Genomic DNA, 18937 nt, shown 5'->3' on the forward strand with positions numbered 1-18937 from the left:
AGTTGCTGGTTCATGTATGTCAATTGATATATCTTAGTCTTCAGGAGGTTTATGTTGGTTCCAGTAACTTAAAATCTTTGGTTCTTCTTATGTTTGCTCTAAGGGTTATACACAGTTTAATTTGCTCTCACACCATACTGAGTGACTCTGTGGAGCTCAGTCCATTAAAAAAGCCATTTTTAGCAGTCACAGGGCACATTAGTAAACTGAACATAGGAAATGAAGTGCAGATGTATTTAAGAGGTTCAGTCTTAAGTGGTTTAAACATAAAACTTGCTGACAGCTGTCATGACTCTAGTTCAAACTGGGGAAAAGCAGCTCCTGCTGTGAACATGTTTTTACAGGTAGATGCCTGTGATTACAGATGCCTCTGCTGCCCCAGAGTTTATTTCATCATTGTGGGAATAACTATCATCGCTGGATGATACCCGTGTCTTTACCATATAGAGAAACCTGTGCTTGACCCCTTTAGCTGTCAGGATCTTGACTTTTAGCCTAAACTGGCTGATCTGATGAAGGAACCAACCCCCCTTTCTCTTACTGGCTTCTGTTTTTGCCTATATTCATTCAAGTCTACCCATTTGTTTTCAGTCTCCTTTTTCCCACATGAGAAACTACTAGTCTTTCCCTTCTTCAAAATCCACTCAAATTTGCCACTGCAAGGATTCCCCCTTCCTTTTTCAAGCCGGAGTGTGCCGCTCCATTTGTGTGTGATTTGTTTTGCTCGTTCTTTTACCAATTATGCCTGCAGATCCTGACGTGTTACATAGCTTCATCACTTTTAAGTATTATTATAGTGTGATAGAGAGACATCTTCAACATGGTTGTGCTGCGACAAGTACATAGCCTGAGGGAGGTCCCGCTCTCAGAGAAAAAGGACCACAGGTGGGCGCCCCCGAGGAGCTCAATGCTAAAAAAGTATCATTTCAGTTTTGGTGGTTTTATCCAGCCATTCAAGTCATCCCAGGAGCAAAATCTCCAAATTCCCCTTCCCATCGGCAAGCCTGGGGCACAGCTTGCCCTTTCCCCCATGGGCTTTACATTTCTGGGCCCAGTTGGCAGCTGCCAGCCTGCCCCTGCCCCTCTGGCTGTCCTGCAGCCTCACCCTTATGCCCTTCCCTTGGAAAATGTTTTAAAAATCTCCTCAGGCTGCCGAACGGTGCCGTCCCTCAGGACTGACCAGCGCAGGGACCAACGCTGGCCGCCCCCCGGTCCTTTGAGCGGTTCGCCCTCAGCCTCCTGGCCCCACAGCCTGGCAGGCGCCGAACCGAGCACAGGAGACTGCGGTGCCGCCGCCATCTGGATACCACCAACACCCTCCGGGGCTGCCCCCGGGCTCCCGCCCGGCTGTCCTCAGCCACCTCGCTGCCCCCTCAGGCACCGGCGCCTCCCCCCCCCCCCCAGTACGCATGCGCGGCCGGCGGCGGCGCGGGAAGGTGGGGGGCGCGGCAGGGATGGGCACGCGGCAGCCCCTCATCCCGTGACCATGACAACCAGAACACTCCCACCCCGCCCTCCATCATCGTCACATCGCCCTAGTAGCCCGGCGGGCGCAAGCCCCGCCCTCCTCCCGCTCGGATTGGGCGCCTGGCCATAGCGCCATCTCGGCATAGCACCGCCGATTGGCCAGGTGCCGCTGAGGCACGGGGCGCGCGGTTCCTAGGAGGCGGTGCAGGTGGCTGCTCATTAGCATAGCCCCGCCCCCCGACCGGCCGGCCCGCTCCCCCCCCGCCCCCCTCGTCCCCTTGCGCTCTCGGGGTGCTGTCTGTGAGGTGCCGCCGTGGCCCAGGTTGTCGGGCCGGGGTTCGCCTGGCGGCGGTGGGGGGGGGCCGGGACGCGGGGAAGTGGAGGAGAAGGAGGTGGCAGCGTTGCATCCTCCTTCCGTGCGGCGGCTGCGGGGTACCCTGAGGCGAACAGGTAGAGCCTCCGCCGCGCTGAGGGCTGAGCCCTCCTTCGCCCGCCCGGGTGCGTCACGGGCGGCCGGGGCGGCCCCCCTGGCAGCGCCGTCGCCTCACCGGGCGGGGAGGCTTCGTCCGCATCGCCGCCGAGAGCTGCGCATCCCTGCCGGGCAGCCGAGGCAAGGCTGGGCACGGCGGAGGGGTGACCCGAGGAGGGGAAACCCTGGGCCGCTCTCCGAGCATCGCCTGTGGCGGGCGGCGGCCTGCACTGCCTTCAGCTGCTGTGAGGAGCTCGGGGATTTTTAAGAAGACGTTTTATATTGATTTTTTATTTATTTATTTATTTTTGGAACCTCTCTCTGGGCCCCTGTGGCAGCCCAGCGAGGGGGCGCTTGTTCCTCTACAGGGTTTGGTAAAGCTCCTTGTTTTTTCATTGGGATCTCTCTTTATTTTTTCCATTACAAAGGGAGTCTTTACGCTTCTATACGTATATTTTTCATACCTTTTGCTGAAACCCGTTTTGGACAGCGTCTGTCGACAGGAAAGCTTTGGAAGCAACCAGGAACAGTGACCAGTCCTGTCGCGATGTGGACCTTTCTGGGTATCGCTTCCTTCATATACGTGTATAAAAAGTGTGGAGACCTCATGACTTACGCTAATAAGGAGGTGCTACTCTCCGTGTTAGTGTTTTTCTCCCTTGGCTTGCTGCTGTCATACAGGTACCACTTCAGGGGGCCCAAGCAACAGCAGCAGCAGCGGAAGACCCACCTGGGGGTGCTCTCTGATGTTCTTTCAGCTTTGCCGCTTGTTGGCTTCTTCTGGGCAAAACCCACCCTAGGATCTCAACAAGTCGAACAACCCAAATCCAGAAAGGTAGGTTCAATTCAGGCGTGGCATGTGGGGTGCAATGTCCTGCTGTTCCTTCTGGCCACTGACCCTGTGCCCTGGTGAGGGAAAGGAGCTAAGAAAGGGTTGGAGAGGGTTTGTCTTTAGATGCTGGATGTCTGATTTGTCATGATTTGCATTAGTTTTGGATGACAAAAGAAACAGTTAAACTTACTTAAGTGATAGATCAGGGCATTTGTAGAGTCAATCAAACGTAGGTGCTTGAAGAAAGAATTATAGTAAAGGATTATTATACTAGCAGAAAAACGTCTTCAATTGCCAGTTGGATGTAGAGATGAAGGACTGGAGTGTCTCTCCTTTGAGGTAAGGCTGAGACAGCTGGGACTGTTCGACCTGGAGGAAAGAAGGCTCAGGAGGGATCTCATCAATGTATATAAATACCTGAAGGGAGGGTGCAGAGGTGACAGAGCCAGGCTCTTTTCAGTGGTGCCCACTGACAGGACCAGAGGCAACAGGCACAGACTGAAACACAGGAGGTTCCCTCTGAACATCAGGAAACACTTTTTTACAGTGAGGGTGACCGAGCACTGGCATAGGCTGCCCGGAGAGGTGGTGGAGTCTCCATCCTTGGAAGTACTCAAAACTCAACTGGACATGGTCCTGGGCAGCCTGCTTTAACTGACCCTGCTTTGGGGGTGGGGGGTGGCCTTTGGACCAGATGACCTCCAGAGGTCCCTTCCAACCTCAGCTATTCTGCGGTTCTGTGATCAGCCTCCTGGTATTTCTGGGTAAAACACATTTGTCTAGACAATTGCAGGTAGATTTATTTGAAAATTATTGCTAAATTATTGCTTGTACAATAGCTACAGGATGTGAGCTCAGATAGTCAGTCTGTTCTGCTGAGGCCAGTGTGAGACTTGCAGTGAGACAGTGGAGAGAGCTGTAGTTCATGGCTGGAGCTTAGCTGGAGTCCTGCCATCTAACACTACCGACTGGACGTGCATATTCAGTACATCTGTGGCTCAGCACTGTGTTGGCTACTTTCCTGTGTGCTTCTGGGCATTTTCAGCTGGGCACTGACCCCTTGCACAAAAGAACTTGAAACTATTTTTGGCTGCAAGTCAAAGGTTCTGGATTTTTATTTTGGGTTGGTTTTTTTTTTTTTCTTGTAAAGCCTGCCTTTACCCCAATTTCTTGTATTATCTGAATTCAGATAGTTTTGCACACCCTTGCTTGTTGTGGATATAAACACGACACTGTGCCACTAGAAATCCTGGTGTCAGTGTTGTTCAGGGCATTTGTTTCACTGATGCAGTCATATTTTTACCACTGTCAGCACTGCAGTGCTGTGGCATTTGTGAAAGAGTGAATTGGATTCTAGCAGCTGGAGAAATGACTTGCAGGTTTGCATTGGAATTGCCCTTACAACTTTTTTTCACTTTTAAGTGTATGTATGTGATTAGATGCTATTGGAAAAGTACTGTAACATAGTTTGTCTTCAGGTACCAGCTTATATGTTCATGATATGTAATTGATGTATGTTAATTCTTGACAGTTTTAAATGTAGTTATATGGTAATTTTGCCCATATTTTGACTGTCTGAAGAGTTTTCATTTTAGGAATGCTTCTTTGTAACATTTGCTAGGTAGCTGCTTCTGCTGTCTCTTTTCCATGTTGAGTATTACCATAAGCTGGTTTGGTTTTTTTTTTGGTAGGCAGGTTCACTTACAGTAAAACTAAAAGAAATCCATTTCCCAGTGAATCTGGTAACTTTTTCATTGTGAAGTACTAAGGCCTCCATATAGTCATGGCTCACTGGTATGAAGGCATTGTTATGTTACTTTGTAGATCAAGAGTATGGGACAGCCTTGGCTTACTGCCTTTTATAGGAACTTGACTTTCAGTCTATCTGAAACTGTTAGTGGTTTGTCTTTGATCAGCAGGGCAGTTTTAAGCAAGTATTTGGATTTTGTTTTGGGGGGGTGTTGATTTTTTTTTCTTTTCTCTGCTTGTTGTGTTTTTGTTGCATTGTAGAGTACAACTGACTTCATTTTGGACAAAACTAAACTGGAAGATGCTGTCCAGCTACCAATGTGCTCTCCCCTGGGTCAAAGTAGAACGAGTCCAAAATTGTCTCTCTGATGGGATTATGGTACAGATACATTGGCACATGTAACTTTGTTGGCTTTCTTTTCTAAAGGGTAAAAGAGAAGTAAACTTCTCAGATGCATATCTGACAGAGACTGCTCCAAATACAACATTACCACCCCAAAGCTATCCAGAAATCATCATTGTGGGATCAGGTGTCCTTGGTTCTTCCTTGGCCACAGTGCTCTCGAGGGATGGAAGAAAGGTGACTGTGATAGAGAGGGATCTTAAAGAACCTGACAGGATAGTTGGAGAATTGTTGCAACCTGGAGGTTTTAATGCCCTTAGAGACTTGGGTCTTGAAGGTGAGTGCATTTCAAAATGTAAATACATCTATAACACAACAGTTACTACACGAAATTATGTTTTTAGAAAAAGCATGCATAAAAGAAATACATTATCTGCACTTAATATTTGTTATTATTGCTTGCGTATTTCCAGTTTACCATTTTGAAAATATTCGTCCTTCACCTTGTGTGTTTTGATCAAGAAAATTGGACTCTATGTAAAGAAATACTTTTAATACATAATTAAGCTTTCTTAAAGACTTTTTAAAACTCATCTATTGGCTTATGTTTTGCAGATACAGTAGAAGGTATTGATTCACAAATAGTAAATGGTTACATAATTCATGACATAGACAGCAAGTCAGAGGTTGAAATTCCTTATCCAACATCTGAGGATGGCCGTGTGGCGAGTGGAAGATCTTTTCATCATGGCCAGTTCATCATGGGTCTCCGAAGGGCAGCTATGGCAGAGTCCAAGTGAGTCACCTTGTGAACGTCACAGTTGGGATCTAGAGATTCAGAAGCACTGTTCCCAGCATCCGTGAGATTCCTTAACCATCTCACTCTGTTCCAACACGGAAGGCTGCGATGAACAAGACTGAGAGAATGTAACAGCTGTAGTTACTCACTGACTTCTGTAGGCATGTTCATGAGTTGTGTATACATCATATTTTAGCCGTTGGGACAAGTTAATCTTTTAAACTATGGGAATATGGGCTTTAAATATTAGGCAAAATACTGGCCCATCCATGTGAGAGAACAGTTCAAGGGTAAAGGGTTGATTCTCTTCTACTGATTCTAGGGTTTGGCATTTTACAAAAGTGACCTTTTCTTGGTGAGCAATGCCTAGAACTTATTTGGTCAAGAAACAAGTGGCAAATCTGGTGTAATTTCTTAGAATCATAGAATCATTTGGTCATCTAGTCCAACCCTCCTGCAATGAGCAGGGACATTTATTTTTTCCACTGATGTTATCTGTGATGCCAGAAATCAAGCTTCTTTTACATTTGCATGTTATTCTGCTTTTTCTGATAAGTAGTCAAGCAAAATAACTAGAAGGGAGCATTAAACAGAAGGAGCTTTTCCAACAGTTATTAACTTATGTTTTTCAGAACCTTGAAGTCGTTTTCTCCTCTGGTATTTTCCCAGTCCCAGTCGTTTCTCTCCTGGTATTTCCTCTTTAACTGATTGCTTTCTTTTACACAAGAGATGAGAGGGAAAGTTTTATTGAAACAGAATAGATTCTAGGTGCTGTTTTTTGTGGTGTGTTTTTTTTTGTTTTGTTTTGTCTTTTTTTTTCCTCCCCTAAATAATGCTTATAAGGGAAACACACGTCACTATCATCTTTTTACCTTACATGTCTTTATTCTGAACTGGAAAATTGCTTTCTCCTATCATATCTGTTATATCATTGAATTATTAAAATTAGCACTGAAAGGTAGCAGCTCTGTAGTACAGTTAATGAAAATCATGTTTACTAGCTATAAAAGCTAAAGACTTCATGTTGAGGCTTCAAGTTCAGTGAAATTTGGGTACCAGTTTGTTCAACTTACGGGAAAGCTCCAGTAGCTGTAAACAGTCTTTGAAACAGAAACTTACAAAAGCTGATGTTTGTGATTTTGATTCAATTCTTTCCTCTTTTTCCATACTCTCTTTAATGTTTGTTTTATGTATGTTTGCTTTCCATTTTAATTGTAGCATAGAAAACTGCATGTTAAATTAAGGTGCGGGAGAAGTCAAGAACTCTTCATAGTGCCATGAGGCTTTGTCTTTCATCTCATAACTTGTGAAAATATAGAGGATAATTATTATGGATTAATATATCCTCTTTGTAAGTACTAGGCAATATGAATTGATTTCACATGAGTAAAATTAATTTTGCAGAGGAAAGAGGTAGAGGATCATTAGTTCATTATTTTTATAGTGGGTGAGAACCAGAAAAAGGGAGCACTTACTTAGATAACCGAAACTATGACAATAAAAGAAATTTAAAGCTGATAGGATCTGCAGAACTCTGATTCACCTGCTATTAACCCGCCATGCTGGTGCACTCCCTTGCTGTTGAAGTTTCTGTTAGTGTGCTTATGCATAACCATTCATGTTTCGATACAGCCAACCCGCCTGTTGCCTGGCAAATTAAGCCAGTCATGATCTGCTCTGAGATTTCTGTGCTGGCTGACAAGTGGAAAAAACATGAATTCAATTGCTCATGTTCCCTCTCAGAGCCTAAAATATCAAACTGTTACATTCTCATATGGGCCTTTAGCTCATTTCCCAAAGTTGCAGAATTCCATCTGGATGTGAAAATATAGAATCATAGAATTGCTGAGGTTGGAAGGGACCTTTAAGATCATCAAGTCCAACCATTAACCTACCCTGACAAAAACCACTTCTAAACCATGTCCCTAAGTACCGCATCAACCCTTTTTTTAAACACCTCCAGGGATGGCGAATGAGTGAGGGAGAGAGATTATCCGTTTCCAGCTGCTAAGTCTGAACTGCTGAGATCAGGTCTAACAGCTCGGATGCAACAAGGGATATAAGTTTACAGAGATTTAATTTGTGAACCCCAGATAGCTCTGGTTGGGAGGTAGAAGTAACGGATGCTCAGTTCAAACTCCAAACATAAGCATTAGCATAACTTTAAAAACATAAATAGAAAAAAAAAGTGTGTCCTGAACTTCTGAACTGAAAAGCTAGATTTCTCTGTCCTAAACAGGTTAGATTATTTTGGACTGCCCTGAGAATTAGGTACCTCACTTCTATGTACTGTATATGCTAAGTGTTGAAATGCTACTTTGGATCTTGCTCCCGAGTTCTGCTTGGAGTTAGGTCTTAGCCGCATTGTCAGCATTTCCCACTGTTTAGCAGAGATGACTCAGTCAGCTGCTCGATTTCTGACCATTATTAGGTGTCAAACTCCTCTCTGCATCTCTCACATGGCAATGAAGCACCAGAAGTACAGCTCAGGATTCTGCTCAGTGATAGTATTTTTAAGATAACCGCTACCATTTTAGAATATTCTCAAGTATCAACCCAAATGGTAGTATTGAACTGCAATTAATAACAAGCACTTTTTGATATTTAATGTGGCTTCTGAAAGTGGTCAAGAACACATCTTTGTCTGTAAAGTTTAAACAAAGTGTTTGTGTCAGCAGAGGCAAGATTAACGAAAATCTGGTTTTCCTTCTGTGCCTAGTGCCTTGAAATGTTTGCATCATCAATCTTCTTCCATTCTGTTCTAATACTTCTATTTTATTTCAGTGCAAAATTCATTGAGGGCACTGTGTTACAGTTGCTTGAGGAAGATGACTGTGTCGTGGGTGTTCAATACAAGGACAAAGAAACTGGAGAGACTAAGGTGAGACAGTTTTCTGGTATGATCTTTGTTAAACTATTCACAGAATAGAGGGTTTATATATATCTGTGTTTGTGTATAGATTTTTTTTTTTTTTTAAATCTACTAGTGCAGAAATAATGCAGTTATCAACAGTGTGAAAGCTTTAATAAAGGGTGATTACTTTCTAGTGGATACAGTCCCGGCATGTGGGAATTCTTGTTATAACTTCTTGAGCAGCTTCTTTCATTGTCTCTAGAGAACTCAGTTCATTATTTATTTCGATATTTATGTCTGGATTTTAAAATCTTTTGAGAATTACTAGTGAAAAAAACAATATATTGAGATTTGTGCTTTGCCTGTGTATAATGGTCTACATTTCCACTTATGTTCCACCATTGACTGAGATGTCTGAAAGTAACAAGATAGGTGCCTATTCATAGCACTGTCTAGTCGTTTCTAGGCTCACAGAAAGAGAGTTCTGGCCTATTTTAGTTGCATCAGTGATTTGATTAATGTTCTTTGCCTCAAATAACACTAAAGTGTTGGGTAAATGCAATGAAACTGCATGAACCTACAATAAAAAGTTTAGTAGAGACCAATGTAGGTAGTATCTATGTGCCAAAGTTCTGGATATACTTAGAAAAGCCAAACTTGAAATCTCCTCCTTTGTTGGCTTTAAAATTGCTTTGCTGCCTGAAGTTATGTAGCCAGTGCATTCAGGTGCGCTCTGACGGGGAAGATGGGAATCTCCTGTCTGCACCCTGCTGCCCTCCATACGAGATTGAGAAAGTTCCTGAGTAGTTGGAAGATCCTCCTCTGAGCATTACTAGCAACATCTGTCATCTTTAGGTCATTTAAGAATGGAAATGGTGGTATAAGACCACATGTAAGAGAGGCTTTTAAAAGTACTTGCCCAAGATTTAGGAGAGCTTGTTTTAGATCCTCCTCAGGCTAATGGCATTTCAGCCCAGCTGATGGCAGAGTGCTGTAAGTTGGAAGCTTCAAGAGAGTTGATTGGAAACAACATCTTTGACCCCTCTTGAAGCAGCTGGAGGTAGTGGGAATTCCAAGTCCTGTTCCTTTGTCTATCTTTAATGTAATATAAAATGAATAAAACAACATTAGGAAATTCACTCTAGTGGAATAAGCCATTAGAATCCCACACATGTACTGGAAAGATAGGATGTTTGGAGGGAGGGAGGCTTTGGGGGAGGGGTGTTGTTTATTTGTTTGGTTTTTTTTCCCAAATCCAATTGTCTTAATCATCCAGCAATATAGAAGGGAGTGGTTTTTGTTTTGGTTTTTTTTGTTGTTGTGTTTTTTTGGGGAGGGGGGCAAATGTGTGCTTTGAGACTTGTTTTTAAGCTTTACACGTTTATGGATGATGTTGTAGTGCTAAGTATGACTTATTTGACCAGCAATAATGTGAGCACTGTTTTAGCCTACATCTTCCCTGACAGCATGGATTTTGTTCTTAAGGCTTTGAGTTTCCTATCTGCGTAATGAGGATAAGCAAATTCATGTTTTGCTTTGAATGCTGAAGTTCTGTGGCTGGAAAGAGCTGTATTATTTGCTGGCCTAGGTCTCCTTTGACTGTAGAAAACTAGTGTAATAAATTTCTGCTAAACATTTCTTTTGTGTTTCCCTACCTGTGACTTTTTACAGCTGGGAAACTACTTAAGAAAAAAAACAACCCCAAAAGCAAAGTCTGTTTGCCTTCCTTAGCCTGCTTTCATACGGAGAGGAGGCTGATCTTGTGTTTTGTGTCTTGTGTTTTTCTATTCTCCCTGTCCCCCTTGTCTACCACATTACCTTTGAGATTTTTATTCTCTTAAATGAGGTTGAAATTAGCCAGTATGCTAAAAGTAAAGTTATAAAATTTATCAAAACCAGGCAACTGAATAGAGGAAACGTCTTAGTATGTTGACTGGAAAAAATGTAGCATGAATTAGACACCAGGGAGCCCATATGGGCAGATTACCTTGCTCTAATTGCACAAATAATTAGAGCTTGAAATCGTCTGAGACAGGAATCCATAGGAAAGAGGTTTCATTAGCTCTTTTGTCTCTTGAACTGTTTCTGAGCTCACTTCTATAAGCTCGGAGACCAGAAACATATTATTTTACTCAGTGTTATGCTCATCTAATTTTGTCTGACTTCCCGTCGATGTAAGTATCATGTGTCATAAGTGACTGAGTCCCATTCCTATGCAGGAGAGAACTGTTTGTAGAGGAACCCGTTCACAGCCAGGGATTTACTATTCACATGCTGGCTCACCAGATGCTTCCATCCAATAGTAAAATATTTTCCAGGCGTAGTAATGAAACACAGCACGCTTTTTTGCCTTGTTACTTACAACCTGAAAATTTAAAAGGAAAAACAGTTTTTTCTGCTCATGTCAAACGTATGAGATTATTGAAGGCCAAGGACTAATGCTCAATATAAATCTATAGTCATTTGCAGTTAAATCACTGAATATACTGACAATGAGAAAGCTGTAGGTAGAAGGAAGCCTCTGCCTCTAAATACTCTCTAGTATAATAATGTTGTTATGTTACCATAACAATAAAATGCTTAAAAATATATTTTAAAGATCAGAATAATCTGCTCTTGTTAGAGCAATGCATGTGTTAAACACTAGGAATTTGTGCATACATTCAGGTGGAACCTAATCAGTTTACTCAGATTATATTTTGTATTTTGTCTATATACGCTATTTGTGCTTATAGTTCCTAAGTATACTAGGAACTGCTCAGAGTTCACTGCTTGGCCTTTTAAAGAAGGTCTTGGTACTCTTACTGCATTTCAGTTTGTTACAGTTTGTTTGTGTTTAGTTGCTTATGGATGGTTCTTTTGTTTTAAAATGTCTTTGTTTTCCTTTTTTCTCCTGAAGAGTGTCACAGGCTGGCTGAAGGGAGCAATTCTTGTCTTTGTTTTATCCACAATACTTTCTTGTCTTTGTTTTATCCAAGTTCCTACACAGTGATCATAACTATAATGCATGTCTGTAAAAGCTGGAGAGTATTGTTAGGCTAATTCTTAGAGGAAATAGAGTTAAATCAAGATGAGGAAAGCAAAAAGCAAAAAAAATATTATTTCTTATTAGATATATTATAAATTTGGTCTGTGATCCTCTCATTGTTTTGTAGAACATCTAATGTGCAAGTGAAAATGAGGGCTTGGGAGTTGTTTTCCACTGTTCTGAAATAAAATTGAATATGTAATATTTCTTTTTTTCCCTTTTTTTTTTTGTTTTCGTTTTTCCATGCTGCAGGAACTTCATGCACCACTTACTGTTGTAGCTGATGGACTTTTCTCCAAGTTTAGAAAAAACTTGGTCTTCAACAAAGTTACTGTTTCATCCCATTTTGTTGGCTGCATTTTGAAGGTAACCTTTATGTATAATAGCATATAAGCCAGTATGCTGCTGTGTCTTAGTGTGGGTCAGAATTTCACTGATTATGTTGTAGTTCATTACCTTTGTGCATATGCTTTGGTATGTTGCCTGTTTGTGGTCTACACTGAGAAATGAGAAGAAAAGTACTTCCCAGGGTGTGATGTCCTAGCGAGGCCTTGCAGCATCTAAATGTTCTTGGAAAGATCACTGCAAGGTGATACCAAAACCTACTGTATTTAATATGTAAGGTTTGTAAATTGCTTTTACCTTAAACGGAGTTTGAGTATCTGTGCTGGCATGGGAACAGCAGGCAACAATCAATATTTCTTAGAGCACCTTTTGTTCATTAAGGTTGGTGTTATCAACAGAATCACTCTGCAATTATCAATGATAGATAAGTACTCATATAGCTGTTGAGTTATTCACACTCTTCACAGCTACTTACTAGGGCAATCCTTGGGAGGCCAACCCTGACTATATACTCAGGAGAAGCAGGTTGTAGCAATATTCCAGGGACTTCTAGTTGGTGTTTGGAGAATGCCTCAGGTGTTTGTGTAATCCTGCACGCTGTGTTCTCTGTCTCATACAGCAGCCACCACCCTCTTGGTGGTGTCACACAAGCTGTTGCTAATGTGCGCTGGTGGCCTTGTACTGATTCAGCAGACTCTTGGTGTCCTAAGTTTATTAGCTCTTCTGGTCTCCAGGGCTTATCAGTCCTTGGAAAACTTTCACATGCTATCTTCTCAATATGTATTTTTTTCTCTCTTTGCTTACTGTTTGGTGGGGTTTTGTTTCGTTTTCCATCCAAGTGTATAGGTACCTATAGAACCCGTTCATATGAACTCATACAGAAGAGGCTAGTGTATTTCTTTCCCTCACACCACTTTCTTTATGAAAAGAAAACAAAATTATCTTACTGAAAACAACTACGTTGATTACATTACAGGTTTTCAAGGGCATGTATTAAATACTAGTGAGGTATTCAAATGAAATTTATGACTCTAACATATATTCTAATAAATATTAAAATGTATTGCCAAAAGACTTGTAACTACACTGAACTTTCTTTTGAAAACACTTCTTTATTTAAAGAAAAAACTTAACACAAATTTAATACGATATGGGATTTTATTTCCAAGTATTTTGGAAAATGATTTTGTATATCTGAACTTTTAATATTCTTTCATTAATCAATCTTAAACTTTCTCCCCCTTCTTATATTTTTAAGGATGCGCCACAGTTTAAAGCTAATCATGCTGAACTTGTTTTAGCTAAAACTAGTCCAGTGCTAATCTATCAGATTTCTTCAACTGAGACTCGGGTCCTTGTTGATATTCGAGGGGAAATGCCAAAAAATTTAAAAGAATATATGATTGAGAACATTCATCCACAACTACCTGGTAAGCCTAGAAAGATTTCCATCCATAATTGTCACAATTAAATGTACCAAAAAAGGCACCTTTCACTGAATCCGTTAAACTGTGTGGGCTTTTTCCATGTGCGCAGTTACTGTTGCAGTAACCATTCACTCTTCTTCAATTCTACATCAAATAGCAGTTTGTTCAGCTCACATCTGTGAGGTTAGAAATTCTCTATATTATATCTCTAAGAAGAGGTTAAAATGGGTTATGTGCAAATTATTATAGACTCTAAGTAGCATAACTAAGGTATTTGGTTATTGCAGATCACTTAAAGGAACCATTCTTAATAGCGGTTCAGAATGATCGTTTGAGGACTATGCCAGCCAGCTTCTTGCCTCCTTCAGCTGTTAACAAAAAAGGTGGGTATTATGAAATAAAAGGAGAGGAAAAGGCATTATGAACTTCTGGGACTTATGGCTTTATTGTCATGGATATAAGTCTGTTGTTCAATAAAACTGTCTTGTAATTCTTCTATGAAAAAATAATATTTTGAAAATGCGCACCTTGGGCATAGGTTAACTGGAATGTTTCTATTGACACCAGACTTCAAATCAGTGCCTGCTTTATTTTTGTGTTTAAATCACTCAGTTGCTCAAGCAACTGTGGTCTTTTTAGCAACTGTGTGGTCTTTTTAAAGGAAACTTGATTAAAAAAGGAAAGAAATTACCTTGAAAAGTGGGTATGTGTTTGGTTCTTTGACACACACACGCGCGTAGCTATAGGGAAAAAAAGATTTTGACCTTGGTCATCTTAAAGCCTTTTTAATTTCAAGACATCCTTTTTTTTCCCTTTTTTTTTTTTTTTTAATTTCTAGTTGTTATTCATCTTATTTTCTGGTGGGAATGAATTCTCAGTAAGTTTGATTTTTAAAAAAATAGAGGGTTTGAGTTCTAAGATTATGTAACGGCCATGCAGTATCCCATTAATTTTTCTCTTTTACCTAGGTGTTCTTCTTTTAGGAGATGCATATAATATAAGACACCCTCTAACTGGTGGAGGAATGAGTGTTATTTTAAATGATATTAAAATATGGAGACGTTTGCTCCAGGATATTCCAGACCTTTATGAAGATTCTGACGTTCTTAAGGTAAAGCTTTATTTTGGCCTTATTTTGGGCAGCTTTTGCTGCAATTTAATGACACACTTTTTAATTTTTGGGCAACTCAGGGACATCTAAGTTATTAGTGAGGCACAGCAGTTTTCAAAGTTTCGGATAGAATCGTAGAATCATAGAATCATAGGGTTGGAAGGGACCTCTGGAGATCACCTAGTCCAACCCCCCTGCCAGAGCAGGGACACCTTAGAACAGGTTGCACAGGAACGCATCCAGGCGGGTTTTGAATGTCTCCAGAGATGGAGACTCCACCACCTCCCTGGGCAGCCTGTTCCAGTGCTCTACTACCCTCAAGGTAAAGAAGTTCCTCCTCATGTTTAGGTGGAACTTCCTATATTCAAGCTTGTGCCCGTTACCTCTTGTCCTGTCACTGTGCACCACTGAAAAGAGCCTGGCCCCATCCTCTTGGCACCCACCCTTTAAGTATTTATAAGCATGGATCAGGTCCTCCCTCAACTGTCTTTTTTCCAGACTAAAGGGACCCAATTCCCTCAGTCTTTCTTTGTAAGAGAGGTGTTCCAGTCCCCTAATCATCTTGGTAGCCCTATGCTGCACCCTCTCCAGCAGTTCCCTGTCCTTGAGCTGGGGAGCCCAGAACTGGACACAGTACTCCAGGTGCGGCCTCACCAAGGCAGAGTAGAGGGGGAGGATGACCTCCCTTGACCTGCTGGCCACACTCTTCTTGATGCACCCCAGGAAGCCATTGGCCTTCTTGGCCACAAGGGCACATTGCTGGCTCACGGTCATCCTGTTGTCCACCAGGACTCCCAGGTCTCTTTCTACAGAGCTGCTCTCCAGCAGGTCAGCCCCCAACCTGTACTGCTGCATGGGGTTATTCCTCCCCAGGAGCAGCACCCTACACTTGCTCTTATTGAATTTCATAAGATTCCTCTCCACCCAACTCTCCAGCCTGTCCAGGTCTCTCTGTATGGCAGCACAGCCTTCTGGTGTGTCAGCCACCCCTCCCAGCTTTGTATCATCAGCAAACTTGCTGAGGGTGCACTCTATCCCCTCATCCAACTCGTTGATGAATATATGGAACAGGACTGGACCCAAAAAAGATAGATAAAACATACATTAGGCATTCACCAGTAAGCAGAGTTATGATTTGTGAGTGCTATGGCTATGTGGCAAAAGCCAGATTCAAAACTGTACTTAGTGACCTGTCTTGTTTTGCTCAAGGAGACTGGTATGCTGTGTCTAGTCAGCATGCTTTTGCCAGTACAATCTGATATTCCCATGTTAGTAGTGTATTTGTAACGTAGGTTGATTTTAAGCAGAATGGGTTTGAACCATTACACTGGTGTGAGTGGTACTTAGAGAATAATGAGCATGTATACTGAGTTTTTCTAGACACATCTCAGTGCTCCACTAGCCTCTTGCCTGCTGCATTAATCTCAGAGTAGTAAGTTAGATGTCCTTCTTTCCCAGGAATCAGCACTGTCAGTGTTGATGCTGGGTTTATTTTCTCAGTGAGATTTACACCCAAAATTCTGATCAGCAGATAAGATTTCTCATTTAGTTGTTTACTGCTTTTAATCAGATTAAGCATATTGACTTGGGTAAATGACAGCTTAATGACAGTAATAATTACAGGTTACAAGTAAATGATTCAGAAAGTGTATTTGAAAATTGAGAAGCACTTAGAGGGACCCTGAACATGAGGACAACACAGGACTTACCTGGCCAAATGCAGATACTTACATCTCAGCCAGTCACCTCAGACTTTCGGTGATTTCCTCCTTATTCTCAGTCAGCAGAGAGAACTAGGTGACTTATCCTTCAAGTTTCTGACCTACACCAGCCACCTACTATAGGATGAGATGAAGCACACCCTGGAACTACCTTTTTTTTTTTTTTTCTTTTTTTTTTTTTCTATATTTAGTGTAAGAGGAGCCTCGAGAACTGGTTTGATAAGTTTTCCAAAGTTCCTTAATGACCTGGTTTGGAACCCATCTAGTCTGTCACTAAATCCACTCTATATTTTCACATGAGCATGACTCTTACCCCCTCTTTGGGAATCTTTTGAATGCTCTTCTGTACTTACTGACGGAAATACTTTTTTTTTTTTTCAGGCAAAAAAAGCATTTTACTGGTCAAGAAAAAAATCTCATTCTTTTGTAGTGAATGTTCTTGCCCAGGCACTTTATGAACTCTTTGCTGCCACAGATGGTAAATATATTTTAAAGAAAACTTCTGACTACTTACAACTTAGTAAATAAACATGCCTGGGGAGGGGATATATACGTGTATGAGCATATATCCATGTGTTTGTGTGTATATATGTGTGTATGTATATATGTGTATTGATATATATGAAAAATATATAAATCAAAGGATTTTAATGAGTTAGTTTGTGTTCTCTACCTAGTTGTTTAGTTCTAGCATTATGTAAACTGAGTTTTAGCAATGTGAAGGAAAGTCTGAAGTTAGTATTTTAAAAAACTCCACCAACAAAGAAAAAGAGGAAACACTTATTCTTGTGTCGGTTAGTATTAAAGAATATGTAGGTATTCTGTAAGACTATCCTTTACGTAAATTAAGCTAGCTCAAAATCCAGCTGAATTTAACAAAACAACAGCTATCAAAGTCCTGGATTTAATATCACTGTTGCTTATGCTGAAAAAGATTTTGGTATGTGTTGAATGTATTTGTTGAGTCATTTTGATTCATTTTGTAGATTCCTTGCATCAGCTAAAGAAAGCCTGTTTCCATTACTTCAGACTTGGTGGAGAATGTGTCTCAGGCCCTGTTGGACTGCTATCTGTGTAAGTTCAGTGTGCTGCTGTTAATAGTTAATGGGAGCTGGGTGGAGCATTGTGAGCCTCTGTGAGGATCTGCTTTGCTCCCAATCAGTCAGCTCTGCACAGGGAGAAAGGTCCACAAGAGCCTGTATTTTTAGGATTATACTAAAGGTTGGAGCGTTATTAGAAGCTGTGTCTTTAAATGCTGACTCTTTGTTTGTTTTTTTTTTTCTTTGTAAAAAGTGCCACCAACGGAGAGAAGTTAATGTAGGTGGCATGGGAGTGTGAATGAGGTAGAAGGGTCTGGACTAGCAGAGGAACTGGTGGAGACATTTCATGCTTGACAAGTTGAGTGAAATGAAGGATGAGGTCTCCCATAAAAGACCATAACGAACAGGGAAATCAGTAACTATCAAGGTGTTTTGAATGGCCCCCCAGAAACTAGTTAATGCACAATAAATCATACTACTTCAAACATGTGAGAATGCATGCTTTTCTATTTCTCCCTTTTTTTGGAATGAGAGCTAAAACTGATAGAGCCTGTTGGGAATAATCCCCTGGGGGTTGATAAAGGCAGACACAGACTACTGGAAATGAAGAGAAAGCAGCAGTGTGTGTTGGCTCTACTGTAGAAAGGAATACGGGGTGTGTAGCAGCTCCAAGACAACCAAGTTCATATTTTTTAGTTGAGATGGCAAGACCAGAGCTGCCTAAATTGGAAGACACTGTGTAATCTTGAGTGGTGATGTCTGTAAAACAAAAATTTGTCAGTGCTTTCTGATTCTATTTATTTATGTGTTTTATCTATTTATTTTCAATACAGGTTATCTCCTAAACCAATGGTACTGATTGGCCACTTCTTTGCTGTGGCATTATACGCTGTTTATTTTTGCTTTAAGTCAGAGTCCTGGATCACCATGCCTCGAGCCTTTTTCAATAGTGGATCCATCCTTTACCGGAGTTGTTCTATAATATTTCCACTTATTTACTCTGAAATGAAGTGTTTAGTCTATTAAAATCCATGGGGAAATGACTGGAGGAAGAAAACATGAAAAACACGATGCCTTCAAAATCTTTGGACATGTACCATTTAATATTGTATTATGTTTTCTTCTCTTCAAAATGCAATTTCCTTGATAAGGATTTGACTTAATTTGGGGTTTGTGCTTATATACATATATATTATATGTAAATATTCTTTTCTTTGCAATTAAAGTTCAAAAAGGAGTTAGCTGTTTACAAGGACCATAATTAAGTGTTGACATGCGGTAGATAATTGCCAGCTTTGTCAGAATTTCATTCCTTGCTTTCTCCATTGCTGAGTGCACCACTAATATTAATAAACCGAAAAGTGAAAACTGTAAACCATATGCTGCTATTATGCTTCATGTTTTTTTCTGTTCAGTAGTTCCATAGACTGTTTCTATGGAGATAAGGGGATGGTGGATAAGGGGAAAGCAACAGACGTCATCTACCTGGACTCGTGCAAAGCATTTGACACTGACTGCATGACATCCTGGTCTCTAAATTGGAGAGACGGACTTGACCAATGGACTACTTGGTGGATAAGGAACTGGCTGAATGGTTGCATTCAAAGAGTTGCGGTCAACGGCTCGATGTCCAAGTGGTGAACAGTGGAGAGTAGTGTTCCTCAGGGGTTGGTACGGGGACCGGTACTATTTAACATTTTTGTTGGTGACATGGACATTGGGATTGAGTGCACCCTCATCAAGTTTGCTGAC

The 18937-nt window shown here is 41.3% G+C and overlaps 1 protein-coding gene across 1 annotated transcript; it reads left to right on the forward strand.

The window, feature by feature from the left end:
* Positions 1-2483: 2483 nt before the first annotated feature.
* On the forward strand, positions 2484-18494 carry SQLE (squalene epoxidase; the record flags this gene model as incomplete). Its single annotated transcript, XM_082479230.1, has 11 exons — positions 2484-2771; positions 4945-5197; positions 5476-5656; positions 8444-8540; positions 11794-11907; positions 13145-13316; positions 13601-13696; positions 14282-14424; positions 16527-16623; positions 17132-17219; positions 18019-18494. The coding sequence occupies 11 exons, from the start codon at positions 2484-2486 to the stop codon at positions 18209-18211; spliced, it is 1722 nt and encodes a 573-aa protein (XP_082335356.1). The 3' UTR covers positions 18212-18494.
* Positions 18495-18937: the final 443 nt, after the last annotated feature.

The sequence above is a fragment of the Vanellus vanellus genome (assembly GCF_965231255.1).
Source record: "Vanellus vanellus genome assembly, chromosome: 2".
Taxonomy (NCBI): Eukaryota; Metazoa; Chordata; class Aves; order Charadriiformes; family Charadriidae; genus Vanellus; species Vanellus vanellus.